Source organism: Oncorhynchus gorbuscha, linkage group LG09 (assembly GCF_021184085.1).
Source record: "Oncorhynchus gorbuscha isolate QuinsamMale2020 ecotype Even-year linkage group LG09, OgorEven_v1.0, whole genome shotgun sequence".
NCBI classification, from domain to species: domain Eukaryota; kingdom Metazoa; phylum Chordata; class Actinopteri; order Salmoniformes; family Salmonidae; genus Oncorhynchus; species Oncorhynchus gorbuscha.
Window position 1 is genome coordinate 42,195,284 of NC_060181.1, and position 14,702 is coordinate 42,209,985.

The following is a 14,702-nucleotide window of genomic DNA, read 5'->3' on the forward strand; positions in this document are numbered from 1 at the left end:
TACTTCAAGTTTATCTTCGTTGCCTCTCTGATTAATGCCCTCCTGTCTGGTCCATGAGTTTTGGTGGGTGGCCCTCTCTTGGCAGGTTTGTTGTGATGCCATATTCTTTCAATTTTTTAATAAAGGATTTAATGGTGCTCTGTGGGATGTTGCACACAGATGGACATGATTTAAGTAATTATGTGACTTAGAAGGTAATTGGTTGGACCAGATCTTATTTAGGGGCTTCATATAGCGAAGGGGGTGAATACCACTTTTCTGTTATTTATTTATTCAATTTTTTTTAAACAAGGTATTTTTTTCATTTCACCAATTTGGACTATTTTGTGTCATTACATGAAATCCTAATTAAAATCTGCTTCAATTACAGGTTGTAATGCAACAAAATAGGAAAAATGGCAAAGGGGTGAATACTTTTGCAAGGCACTGTAGGTGCCAGTACTTATTTTGGATGCCGGTACTGTTTGTATTTCGGTGCAGGAACTTCACAATACCTTGGAGCTAATATTCAATAAGGGGTAAAGGAAGTCAAGCGGTAGAGAATTTGAGGTGCCAGTTCTCGGGTCCAGTGAGCTCCTACTCAAGTCAAAGCACTGGCTACTAGTGGAGGAAGATGTCAGAGGATGGGCTCATTGTAATGGCTGATTGAAAGTGACATCAGCCTCTACGGAACACTACTGTAGGAAGTAGCCTGAGGCTACATACGTCAGTCATGTTGAGTGGAGCATGATGGATCTTATCCCAACCCTCATTACATTGTCTTTTTCATACAGTTGTTCAACAAAGACTCAATTCATGTCTATAAAACGGACATTGAACTGCTTGATTAGCGTTGATTAACTCAAAAAAATCGATCCGAACTCTATCTTGAGTACGCAGTCACAGATCTTTCCAAACACTTCCAAATCACCCTCTCGACTCTTCTTCTTCTCCCCTCCAGATATTACCACTTCCTGTTCACTAATGTTTTCTTCCTCCTCAGATATTACCACTTCCTTTACACAAACTTCCTGCCTGTCAGCCTGAAGGGCATGGTGGACCAGCTGGCCAACTGTGAGGACATCCTCATGAACTTCCTGGTGTCCGCCGTCACCAAGCTGCCGCCCATCAAGGTCACCCAGAAGAAGCAGTACAAAGAGACCATGATGGGACAGGTGTGTGTGTGTGTGTGTGTGTGTGTATATATATATATATATATATTATAAACCGGGTAGTTTGGGTACTGGATGCTGATTGGCTGAAACAGCATTTCAGCCTTGTGTATATCAGACAATATACTTATGGGTATGATGCAAAAATATTTGTTTACGGTTCAATTCATTTTTACTGCTCTAATTACGTTGGTGAACAAAAAGGTAATGGGTTCGCACTCAAAAAGATGTCGCATGAAGCTTACTGCCCTTCGTGCCTTTTCCCATACCATACGATAATTCTGTATTTCTTTGTGACCAATATACAGGTAGACCAGAAAAGCCACGTCGCTGATTGGTAGATTAGTTGCAACCCTGATTAGAAGCACCTGCTGCTCATCGGTTGTTCTTCACACATGCAGTTTAAAATAGCAATAAGGCCCGAGGGGGTGTGGTACATGGCCAATATACCACGGCTAAGAGCTGTTCTTAAGCACGACACAATGCGGAGTGCCTGGATATAGCAGTTAGCCATGATATATATACCACAAACCCCCAAGGTGCCGTATTGCTATTTTAAACTTGTTACCAACATGATTAGTAATCAACCATAGTGCTCTCCCAGAAGCTTGTCTGGTGCGTATAACCTGCAAATTCAGGTTAGAAACTGGGTGGGTTCTAGCCCTGAATGCTGATTGGCTGAAAGCCGTGGTACACTACAAAAGTATGTGGACACCTGCTCGTCAAACATCTGTTTCCAAAATCATGGGCATTAATACGGAGATGTTCCCCCCTCTGGTGCTATAACAGCCTCCACTCTTCTGGGAAGGCTTTCCAGTTCTGTGTGCTTGTGTGGCCTACCACGTAGCGGCTGAGCCGCTGTTGCTCCTACACATTTCCATTTCACAATAACAGCACTTACAGTTGACCGGGGCAGCTCTAGCAGGGCAGAAATTTGACAAATGACTTGTTTGAAAGGTGGCATCCTATGACAGTGCCTATGAAGTGCATGCTTACATGATATGTTTGAGCTGCTTTTGAAGCAAAAGTCGAATTGAAAACATTATTGCCATTTGTTGAATTGCTCGTGCTGATGGTTTGGTTAGTGGAAGTTAAAGGGCACCTCCACCACTTTTCAACCAAATTTGAAAGCACAATACCAGTGTTAACATATGTGGAAAAAGTTTCACCTGATGACGTCAAAAATGAAAACTTTTTTTTAAAACAGTGATTTTCAAACAGTTAGAGATTCGCGGTGACGTGGGGAGCAAGAAAATGCCCTCCTTTAGGCTAGAAACCTGTCGCCTGTTTAGAAAAGGGAAAGCAGCACAAGAATGTGACCCTTGTTCAAAAATGATTGTTTTCAAAGAAACTCCTGTTTTTGTTACCGAGATGAGTCTCAGCTTTCTGTGAGTGTACAGTTCCTTCAGGAGGAAATCGGGAGTAAAAAATGTGCTTAACAAGTCCCAACTTGCATGGCCTCCCTCTGTGCAATAATAGTGTTTAACATGATTTTTTTAATGACTACCTTGTCTCTGTACCCCAAACATACAATTATCTGTAGCGACCACAGACTAGTGAGGTTTTCCAGTGCCTTGCAAAAAACGGGCACCTATTGGTCGATGTGGAAAACCATTTTTTTAAAGCAGACATTGAATATCTATTTGAGCATGGTGACGTTATTAATTCCATTTTGGATGGTGTATCAAAACACTCAGTCACTATAAAGATGCAGATGTCCTTCGTAACTGAAAAGCCCGAATGAAATCAGATAATTCTGCATCCTATTTTGACAGGTTGCACATCAAAATATCACTCGTGCTTTTCTTGGATATGTTAGTTGAATTGGCTTTCTTTTTTATTCAGTTAATCTCGGTTGTCTTACTTGGCACTGGAAAATAATTGTCTAGAGCCCTGCCACTAATGTAAAGTTTCCATTAAAAAATATATATATTGTTGATATCGAGCAAAATAGTTACAATATGACTTTTTCTCCGTATTACCCAGCTCTAGCACCCCCCCCTGATTTATTGTTATTGCAAAAAATGTACATTTATCACTATGGATTTTTGTCTATATCGCCCAGTTCTAGTCCCCACCATTTTGAGAAACACTGACCTTATTTAGTGTCATGACATGCTGCTGTGATCTAACAATATCTTCCATTTTTCTCTCTCCTCCCGCCGGTGCAGTCGTCGCGGGCTTCGCGCTGGGCCGACCCGGACCACTTCGCCCAGCGGCAGACGTGCATGAACAAGTTCGCCAGCTGGTTTGGCGGCATGCCCCTGGTCCACTCCCAAATGAGGCTGGACCCGGTGCTGTTCAAGGACCAGGTCTCCATCCTGCGCAAGAAATACAGGGACATCGAGAGGCTCTGACAGGATGTGCACCCCCTGCCAGAGAGGCCGGGGGAGGCGGTAGCCGAAGGAGGACCACGACAGTGGCAGTAGGACAGTCAGCCACCTGGAGCCCAATCTAAGGCGGCGCTACAGCTCTGTCTTCCACTCAGCACATTGCCAATGACTACAGCAGCGCCAGGACTTGACGAGCGAAATGATGTCTGGAGAACTATGTGTATACACACACAGAATATACAGATCTGTAGTACGTTCACATAAACACACACAGACACTACTGACGAGACTCTTGGGTAGAATATTTTTTTTGTATGAATGCCACGAAGGAGCGGATTACGACAGACTTTCCTGCGACTCTCTGCACATGTGCAGGATGGTAGAGGAAGGGAGGTGTCCAACATGGCAACCCAATCTCAGATCAGATCCGCCCCGGGCTGGTAACCTAGAGTCAATGCAACCCCACCGTGACTCCTTCATGACCTCCCCATGTCTGCATCAGGACCACTGAGACACTCACCACCGGCCCCTGCTCTGGACCCTAGGAAACCAGGTTCCTCCATTACTTTCCTAACCATACTTCCCTCCCATATGTACACTGGTTTGAAGCCTTGGGGTCTTATCTTCCTAAGAACTGTCCCCTGATTAAATTAAATTCAACATTTGGTAGTAAAGGTCGAGAAAAGTTGAGTCAAAGCCCCCCTTATATTTATGTTATTCTTTTACTGGAAGGGTGGTTTAAAAGCCACCGTTTTCAAATGGTGCCACTCATATTGCCATGAGGCAGTCGCAAAACCCACAGGAACACCCACTCTATGCTCAGTCTTTGATTTTCTGATAGTTAGATTTTTATTTCTGTCTGTTTCTCTGATTTATCACAACGATAAGCCAGAAGCATGTCACATTTTAGATGTACCCTTTTTCCTTCAAAACTCTCAACTCTCAAAAGCAGTTCTACTTTTCTCCTCGTCTTTCCCCTCAGAAGCTCCGTACCAGTGTGTGTACAGAGGTTGAATGTAGGCTCATCCCCACCAAAAGCCCAAGCGGAGCACTTTCCCTCTGTCGGAATGAGCAACATGAACATTCCTGGATGAAATGGAGCAGAACACTGCCTTCTAAAGCAAACCCTTTTCACCCATTTCTTTATTTCCCCTTTATTGTTTGAGCAATCCCGTGGCAGGAGTGCATGCTAAATTTAGACCCTGCTTCATTTCCACAGGGGTGTTACAGATTTCAGTGACTAGTCTGTTGTGCCATGTCCCCGAAATTCACATTAGGGCTGCCTTTTTAAAATTGCTTATTGCACATATTTTCCATAAATCGATATCGAAAGCAGGAGAACATGCGATCTGGTCAAAATGCCCTCTGTAATATTCGCTGTTCTTCCTAGATGCCCTCATCATAATGATGTTGGTGAAATACACGCCTCAAAGCCATTCGATAGACGTAGGCATTTCCTACACCATTTGTCAGAGGACATATGTTTTGTGTTTAATTAGAGAAAGACATTTCATTTGAAGTGTTGGTTTCCCTGGGGAGCAGCCCATCATGTCTGACTCTGCTCTGGATGCGGTGACCCACAACCATGACCCTTTGGCTCGAGGCGTACAGACAACCAGCTCCCCCTTCACCTAGCCTTGTCATTGTAGCGTTCTTCATTACCCTCTTTGTTCATCATTTCTGTTGCTCCTAGTTTTCATGTGATGCTGGTGTGCTCACAATAGACTCATCCCAGCTCATCTACATTTGGTCTGACACGTTGTTTTGTATTGTGGTCAGATATGAAAAACCTCCATACTTCCTTTTTAATTGATCAATTTCAAGGAAATAGCTTTGAGATGTGGAAGCTCATGGCTTTATAGTGAAATCCTATTGTGAACAGGCTTTAGTCTTTGTACCACACAAAGAGCCCTGCTAGTTCACTCGAACAGGTACTTGAATGTCTGAAGACTTGAAGGAGCGTAAGTGTGCTTGAGTGGCCTTTTTTTATTGTGAAGGTGACTGAAGGTGTCCATTGAAAGTGCATTTTTGTTCAGAACTGGGCTGCATCTGGCTCCCGAGAAACCGGCCCATAGTGTTTCAGCTGTGAGCCAAAGCTCCAACTATCCGTTTTTTTAAAATATCCCCTTCGTCGTATCTGTGTCATTTGTAGACTCTTTTTTTTTTCATTTTGATGTTGTTGTTTTCATCTTCCATATCAGGAAACAATCAATGGAGGTCAGTGTCCACTAGGTGTATACATGGCCAATGAGTTGATATTGAGTCATTGGTGGGCCTGGCCCATCTACTCTTGTTATTTTCACAATTTCAAATGTGATATTATCAGCATAACACTTCATACTACAGTACAGTTAGATTTAGTACAGTTTCAAAACTGGTATATTGTCAATATATTGTTTTTTTTCCACAATGTTTGCATTTCATGTTTATTTTCTTTCTGGCAATGTACTCGGGAGAAGTTTTTTGGAATGAACTTGTATGACTTGATATTGGCCAAGAGAGATTTACGTTGTATTTTGATGTTGACTTACAGCAAGCCTTGGATCTCTTGGCACTAGACATGCATCTCAATGATTCTGAAAAACGTTGGCCTGCATCTGGTCCCCTTTTTTTGAAGTTCAGTCAACCATCTTTGTATCAAGCCTTTTTCTATCTCGAATTGTCTGAACGAACTTGTTATATCTCAAGAGCGAAAGTCCCCAGCCTTGCACATTGACTTCACGGGCGAAACCAGAGACATTAACATTTCTGTACATAAACATGTATATTTATTTTCATATGTGAGAAAAACCAGACTGTGTATAGTATGAAATGACAGGGGAAAATAACAGGATTTCATGGCTGAAGGAATAGTTGATGAGCAAAAAAAAGAAATCTCATTTTGTAAGTTATATACATTTCTTTAACCCTTGTGCTTTGCTGGGGGGGGGGAATAAGTCCATTGTGGTATGGGTCAGATTGACCCGCACAGTGTAAACACACTCGACAGTCAAAGAATCAAGTAAAAACAGCCAAAACGTTTGTCTTGTCAGACCTTTCATAAAGAAGAAATATAAGAACATTTGATTTCAAAAACTCTACATTAAACTATTGGTAAAATATATTTGTCACAAACTAGCATTTTCTGTTTCCCCAAGAAGGCGTTTTTTTTCTTTTCAGTAACACTTAGGTGTGATTTGACCCTATTGGTCAGAATTATCCCACATGTTGAACACAATGCACGTGTGTGCTTTCTGCAGATGTACAGTGGAAGTTTACATACACCTCAGCCAAATACATTTAAACTCAGTTTTAAACAATTCCTGACATTTAATCCTAGTAGAAATTCCCTATCTTAGGTCAGATAGGATCACCAATTTATTTTAAGAATGTGAAAGGTTAGAATAATAGTAGAGCAAAGGATTTATTTCAGCTTTTATTTCTTTCATCCCATTCCCAGTGGGTCAGAAGTTTACATACACTCAATTAGTATTTGGTAACATTGCCTTTAAATTGTTTAACTTTGGTCAAACATTTCGGATAGCCTTCCACAAGCTTCCCACAATAAGTTGGGTGAATTTTTGCTCATTCCTCCTGACAGAGCTGGTGTACCTGAGTCAGGTTTGTAAGGCCTCCTTGCTCCACACGCTTTTTCAGCTCTGCCCATAAATTTTCTATGGGATTGAGGTCAGCGCTTTGATGGCCAGTCCAATACCTTGACTTTGTCCTTTAGCCATTTTGCCACAACTTTGGAAGTATGCTTGCGGTCATTGTCCATTTGGAAGACCCATTTGCGACCAAACTTTACCTTCCTGACTGATGTCTTGAGATGTTAATTCAATATATCCACATAATTTTACATCCGCATCAGTCCCTCCTGAAGCAAAGCACCCCCACAACATGATGCTGCCACCCCCTTGCTTCATGGTTGGGATGGTGTTTTTAGGCATGCAAGCATCCCCTTTTTCCTCCAAACATAACGAGTCATTATGGCCAAACAGTTCTATATTTGTTTCATCAGACCAGAGGACATTTCTCCAAAAAGTACAATATTTGTCCCCATGTGCAGTTCAAACCGTAGTTGGGCTTTTTTATGGCAGTTTTGGAGCAGTAGCTTCTTCCTTGCTGAGCGGCCTTTCAGGTTATGTTGATATAGGACTCGTTTTACTGTGGATATAGATTATTTTGTACCTGTTTCCTCCAGCATCTTCACAAGGTCCTTTTGCTGTTGTTCTGGGATTGATTTTCACTTCTCGCACCAAAGTGCGTTGATCTCTAGGAGACAAGACGCTTCTCCTTCCTGAGCGGTATGACTGCTGCGTAGTCCCATGGTGTTTATACTTGCATACTATTATTGTTTGTACAGATGAACGTGGTACCTTCAGGCGTTTGGAAATTGCTCCCAAGGATGAACCAGACTTGTGGAGGTCTACAATTTATTTTCTGAGGTCTTTGCTGATTTGTTTTGATTTTCCCATATCATGCAAAGAGGCACTGAGTTGGACGGTAGGCCTTGAAATACATCCACGGGTACACCTCCAATTGACTCAAATGATGTCAATTAGCCTACCAGACGCTTCTAAAGCCATGACATAATTTTATGGAATTGTCCAAGCTATTTAAAGGCAGTCAACCTGGTGTATGTAAACTCCATGTCCTCTCTTCTCTGGATGATGGCTGTTGCGTGATGCTCTCTCTCTCGTCGGATGGAGGGGATGGTATGGCAGACTCCACCTCCCGAATCCTCTTCATCAGAGAAATATTCACAAATCTGGATCAATAGCATTGTCCTGTCTCTGAAACCTCTTCTATTTCACTGTCACAGTTCAAAGTTTGTGATGAGGCTTCAATGACTGAAAATCTTTTGGAGCTCATATGTATGACTGTCTGTGTCGGCGATCTGCTGCTCTCGCACTGAGAAGGAGAAGCTTGGGGAAACTCCTTTCCACCCGAAACATAATTCTAAAAGTGCAACCAGAACCAGTCAAAACAGAACACATCAAAGACGCCTCGTTTATTTTGGACCTGTGCAAATATCTATACACATGAAAGCCTCTGGGTCAAAATGACCCACAACAGCATGTTTGTATACAACATCTACACACATTCCACAACATATTAGCGTGTCCACATTTTGAAGTTAGGTTCATGACCCTAAATGAGGAAAAGTAATTTTCATGGAGGAAGAGGTTAACTAGTATTTTAGACAACACAAATGTGGAAATGGGTCAAATTGACCTACAACATAATAGGAGGGTTAATTGTTGCCAATATGTATTTTTTTTGTTTCCATGGAATAAAACCATCCCTTTTTGCTTTTAAAATCTTAATCTTTAGAGCAACTGCAACCATTATAGAAATCCATTTGTGTTACCATGTCAGTTAATTCATAATCACCATGGAGACAAGATGATACCAATCTAGAATTGGATTTGCTGTGAGCATTTCGATGGCAGCTGGGTCTCTTAGACAGATCGAGGGTTTTCGGTTGTTGCTACGTTTGTTGTTGTATTTTAGATTCACCATGGTTTTTTTGTCACTGTCCACATCTGCATACTCATTGATAGTTTGGGGAAAACTGGCAATTCTCTTGACTGTCATATCTGGTACAAATGTAAAACAACTCTCATTTAAACATGTCCTTCCATAAAACCATAGGGTACCAGACATTCTATGGTTTATCAATGCATGGCATCTGTATCAGTGTGGTTGGATGTGCAGGATGGTTCTGTCTGTAATTTTTGTTTTTGTTTTTCAATCAAATTTAGGATTTTGAGCTCATGGTAACAAACTGCCATTTGAACTGTCAGTCAGAAGAGGAGCACCAACACAGGGCTCTCGTTCAACTGGACGTACACTGGAGATTTAGCATGGCTTTCATTCATTCTGGACCACTCTTCTGTCGGATATTAAACTGTGGCGATGGCCGACAACGCACCTGCATGACCACTTCTATGGAATTATTTATCAGTACTTTGCTGTAATCAGACAGACGAGATATATATTTTTTAACAACTTAATTTGCTCCCAGCTGTCCTGATGCCTTCCTCCTGCCTACCTTGTAATTAACAAATTACTTTTATAGAGGTAAATGAAATAGAAACATGCCAATTTTTGTAAGAATGATTTATAATAAAAAAGAAACATTTGATCATTGATGCGTGACTGTTTATTGCTTTGAGACAATGTCTAGCCTACTGCTAAGCATAGTAATGTAGAGTTACATTACAGAATGGACAAGGCACATTTTTGGGGGTTTAAAACCCTTCTAGGTCTAAGCCCTTGGACTGCAATATCTACTAAGCTAACATGGAATTGTTTTAAGATTGTCGTATCATTTTATGACCCCTGTAGGTATAAAAAGCCTAGCCCTCACCCTCCGATCCAACAGGTCCCAGACGTGCTCAATGGGATTGAGATCCGGGCTCTTCGCTGGCCATGGCAGAACACTGACATTCCTGTCTTGCAGGAAATCACGCACAGAACGAGCAGTATGGCTGGTGGCATTGTCATGCTGGAGGGTCATGTCAGGATGAGCCTGCAGGAAGGGTACCACTTGAGGGAGGACGATGTCTTCCCTGTAATGCGCAGCGTTGAGATTGCCTGCAATGACAACAAGCTCAGTCCGATGATGCTGTGACACACCACCCCAGACCATGACTGACCCTCCAAATAGATCCCGCTCCAGAGTACAGGCCTCAGTGTAAGCGCTCATTCCTTCGACGATAAAAGCGAATCTGACCATCACCCCTGGTGAGACAAAACCGAGACTTGTCAGTGAAGAGCATTTTTTTGCCAGTCCTGTCTGGTCCAGCGACGGTGGGTTTGTGCCCATAGGTGACGTTGTTGCTGGTGATGTCTGGTGAGAACCTGCCTTACAACAGGCTGACAAGCCCTCAGTCCAGCTTCTCTCAGCCTATTGCAGACAGTCTGAGCACTGATGGAGGTATTGTGCGTTCCTGGTGTAACTTGGGCAGTTGTTGTTGCCATCCTGTACCTGTCCTGCAGGTGTGATGTTCGGATGTACCAATCCTGTGCAGGTGTTTACACGTGGTCTGCCACTGCGAGAACGATCAGCTGTCCGTTCTGTCTCCCTGTAGCGCTGTCTTGGGCGTCTCACAGTACAGACATTGCAATTTATTACCCTGGCCATATCTTCATGCCTCCTTGCTTAAGGTATGTTCATGCAGATGAGCAGGGGGACCCTGGGCATCTTTCTTTTGGTGTTCTTCAGAGTCAGTAGAAAGGCCTCTTTAGTGTCCTAAGTTTTCATAATTGTAACCTTAATTGCCTAAGCTGTTAGTGTCTTAACGACCGTTCCACAGGTGCATGTTCATTCATTGTTTATGGTTAATTGAACAAGCATTGTAAACAGTGTTTGGATTTTTACAAATTATTCAGTGAGAGACAGGGTCCTGAAAAAGGGACGTTTCATTTTTTGATCATGTCACCAGAATAAAATCCTTGATATTTATTACAAAGGTGCATCAAGCTTATCACCTTGCAGTTTCACCACTCTGTGAAATTAATTATTTGATCTGTATCCTAATAAACAGCATGCTTTCCCGGACGAGTCGTAGTGGGAGGACTACACATGTCATCGCGTGACTCCAAGTTACTTTGACATGATGGGTTATTATATCAATATTTGCGCACAAAAGCAATTCCACTGACATTTCTAGGATAATTTATTTTACCGACACAAAGATCCCACATTAGGGTATTTTGTCGACATTTGGAATGGAATATAACATTTAATAACAACTTAACTCAATTCAGTGTAACATTGATACTATTGCACAATTCTAATTTGTACATAGGTCACAAATAAAGCTATCCCCAGTAAAATAGGTGCCCACCTCCTGCACTGCTCACACCTAATCCAGTCCCCACCTGTGACTGAAAAAAGGGGGAGAGATTCCAATTGAAAAGCTCTCTCTTAAAAACATAGCAAGCTTTGTGACATAAAATGCAGTGTAAAATACATAAAAGGGTATAAAGTAACATTAAATGTAACGCTATCAGTCACTAGTGTAAACATTTCTATCTGCAAATAAGTTACGTTATCTTTTTAATGTATTTTACCTCAGACATTCTGGTAGTAAGGTTGCTAGCTAGCACTCCTAGCACCTTATGCTGACTAGCATTTACTGATAGTAAGTTTATGCTAGCATAAACTAGTGCTAACTGGGCTAGTCATTGTCTAAATGACAGAAACACATTCATAACCATAAAGGGGAAACTAGCCCCCAGGGGCCAACTACCCCCTTTACTAAATAAAAATTACCTACATTTCTCTCTAAACAAGTGGATTATTTATCATAAGGCTTTCCTACTTGTGTATCTCATTTAAAAAAAAAGCTTTATTGGAATATCTACAACATTTTGAAAATAGCAAAAAAATGACATTTACCACAATCATTTTGAAATATCTCAAAGTTGTGATGACACAGAGGACATTTTTGTTGAGCAAGAGCAGTGACAACAAGGGAAATAATTTGGTGACATCTTGTGATCTTAATGTGAATACAGGGGGGGTTACCCCCCCCCTGTACCGTACTTTTACAAGCATAAAAAGTTTGGCTGGAAACCTGGTTTGTGAAAATAAATCATGATCCACTATCCAGCGATTGATTCTTATTCTGTGGAAGGAGCGTCTTTGCTTTCCTCCCTATTCTGCTTCCCAAATGACACCATATCCCCTACATAATGCACTGCTTTTGACTGGAGACCCATGCGCTCTGGTCAAAAGTAGTGCACTCTATAGGGAACAGTGTGAAATTTGGGATGGAGTTGCATACTATGTCCTCTAACATAGTATGGAAAATTATGGAGGAAAATAACCTCATAACACAACTTGGATATGACCCCAACCATCTTCTTAATTATTTATCGTAATCTTATCTAAGATAATATTGATATTAATATGAGACCTGATAGCCTGCGGCCTCCCTTTCTGTTTCTCTGTCGGCCACAGTCCATCTTTCCGCCTATAGCCGGCCGTATGCAAGAAAAAAAAAAAAAAAAAAAGCTTGCTGCCAACTTTTTAGAGCCCCCCTCTTGGCAGCGGAGAGAGAAATATGCGGTTTTGCCATGGGTTTGATAGAAAATTTTGCAGTTTAAAGGCAATTTTCCTGCAATTCTACATATTTTGCCATGGCTTATGCCATTTTAAAGACGTCTGAGAGAGTGACTAAAAAAATCTATGGGGGCCGCTGGAGGTCCGGGCCCCTGGGCACGTCCCCTGCATACCTGGTTCGTAATTCAGCCATAATTACTACAAGGTTTAGATCTGGCTAGACTAACTTACCTAGCAACCTAAAACATTTTAGCCAACATGGGCTTACTGACTGATTATAAGAAGACTACTTGGGAGTAACAAGCTACCTATGCAACATTCCTGACTGGTAGTTATTTAATGCTCTGGTGTTTTCACATATTTAAAGCTATTCGGTCAAATGTTGAAAGTTAATAGATTAGAAATGTAATTAGTTAAGAATGTTCGGTAAGTTTGGAAAACAAAAGTAATCTTGATTTGAACTGGCAACCAAGTGGGTCGCAACACGCATGTAATGCCTCCAACCTATTTTTAACCACTTTCATCCAACCAATCACATTAGTTCTGCTCAAGGCGGAGCTTCCCTCAACATGATTGAGGCCGATGTGATTCTCATGATTTGTCGAGACTGATGGTTTGTTTACGTAGCAGGTTAGGAGAATGAGGGGTTGGATTTAATCTCCATTGCGGGAGATCTGTGTTATAGCGTTCGCAGGGAGTGCATTCACGGTAAATGCTGCATATGTCGACCTAATTGGATATTACCTTTACATTGTAACGCAGATCTTCCATGATACAGATTGAATCCAATCTGTGGTTAAGGTTAGGAAAAGGGTTAGGCTTAGCTAAAATGATAGTTGTCAACAACCAGATAGAGCTGTAGGCCTACTCCGTCCAGCTACAACCGTAGAACCAATCACCTACACTGCATTTGGAAATGTATTCAGACCCCTTGACTTTCTTCACAATTTTATGTTACAGCCTTATTCTAAAATTGATTGAATAAAACATTTTCCTCATCAATCTACACACAATACCCATAATGACAAAACAAAAACACTTGAAATTGAGCTCAGGTGCATCCTGTTTCCATGGATCATCCTTGAGATGTTTCTACAATGTAATTGGAGTCCACCTGCGGTAAATTAAATTGATTGGACATGATTTGGAAAGGCACACACCTGTCTATACAAGGTCCCACTGTTGTCAGAGCAAAATCCAAGCCATGAGGTTGAAGGAATTGTCCGTAGAGCTCTAAGACAAGATTGTGTCGAGGCACAGACATGCGGAAGGGTACCAAAAAATGTATTTAGAATTGAAGGTCCTCAAGAACACAGTGGCATCCATCACTCATGAATGTTAGAAGTTTGGAACCACCAAGACTCTTCCTAGAGCTGGCCGCCTGGCCAAACTGAGCAACTGGAGGAGAAGGGCCTTGGTGAGGGCCTTGGTGAGGGAGGTGACCAAGAACCCGATGGTCACCCTGACAGAGTTCCAGAGTTCCTCTGAGGAGATGGGAAAACAACCATCTCTGCAGCACTCCACCAATCAGGCCTTTATTGTAGGCGGAAGCCACTGCTCAGTAAAAGGCACATGACAGCCTGCTTTGAGTTTGCCACGAAGTCTGAAAGTCCTTTAGGTGCCATGACAAACAAGATTCTCTGGTCTGATGAAACTAAGATTGAACTCTTTGGCCTAAATGCCAAGTGTCACGTCTGGAGGAAACCAGGCACCACTCATCACTTGGCCAAGACCATCCATACGGTGAAGCTTGGTGGTGGCAGTATCATGCTGTGGGATGTTTTTCAGAGGCAGGGACTGAGAGACTAGTCAGGATCGAGGGAAAGATGAACGGAGCAAAGTAAAGAGATCCTTGATGAAAACCTGCTCCATAGCGCTCAGGACCTCAGACTGGGGCGAATGTTCACCAGGACAATGACCCTAAGCACACAGCCAAGACAACATAGGGGTGGCTTCAGTAAAAGTCAATGTCCATGAGTGGCCCAGCCAGAGCCCGGACTTGAACCCGATCCAACATATCTGACCTGAAAATAGCTGTGCAGTGACACTCCCCATCCAACCTGACAGAGCTTAAGAGGATCTGCAGAAAGGTGCTTCAACAAAGTATTGAGTAAAGGGTCTGAATGTGATTGTTTTTTTCTTTGTAATATTGCTAAAATT

General features: G+C 42.0%; 1 protein-coding gene across 2 annotated transcripts in view; it reads left to right on the top strand.

Annotated features, from left to right (window-relative positions):
- Positions 1-9,621, top strand: part of LOC124043639 (exostosin-1b-like) — a 99,090-nt gene extending 89,469 nt beyond the window's left edge. The window contains exons 10-12 of one of the 2 annotated variants that reach the window (XR_006840356.1): positions 983-1,154; positions 3,323-4,037; positions 9,232-9,621. Coding sequence is in view for 1 of the 2 variants with exons in the window: in XM_046362432.1 (XP_046218388.1) it covers positions 983-1,154; positions 3,323-3,508 (358 nt within the window). In the remaining variant the exon portion in view is untranslated. Of the gene's footprint in view, positions 1-982; positions 1,155-3,322; positions 5,026-9,231 lie in introns of those variants that run through there. The other variant, XM_046362432.1, reaches the window with a different exon arrangement.
- Positions 9,622-14,702: the final 5,081 nt, after the last annotated feature.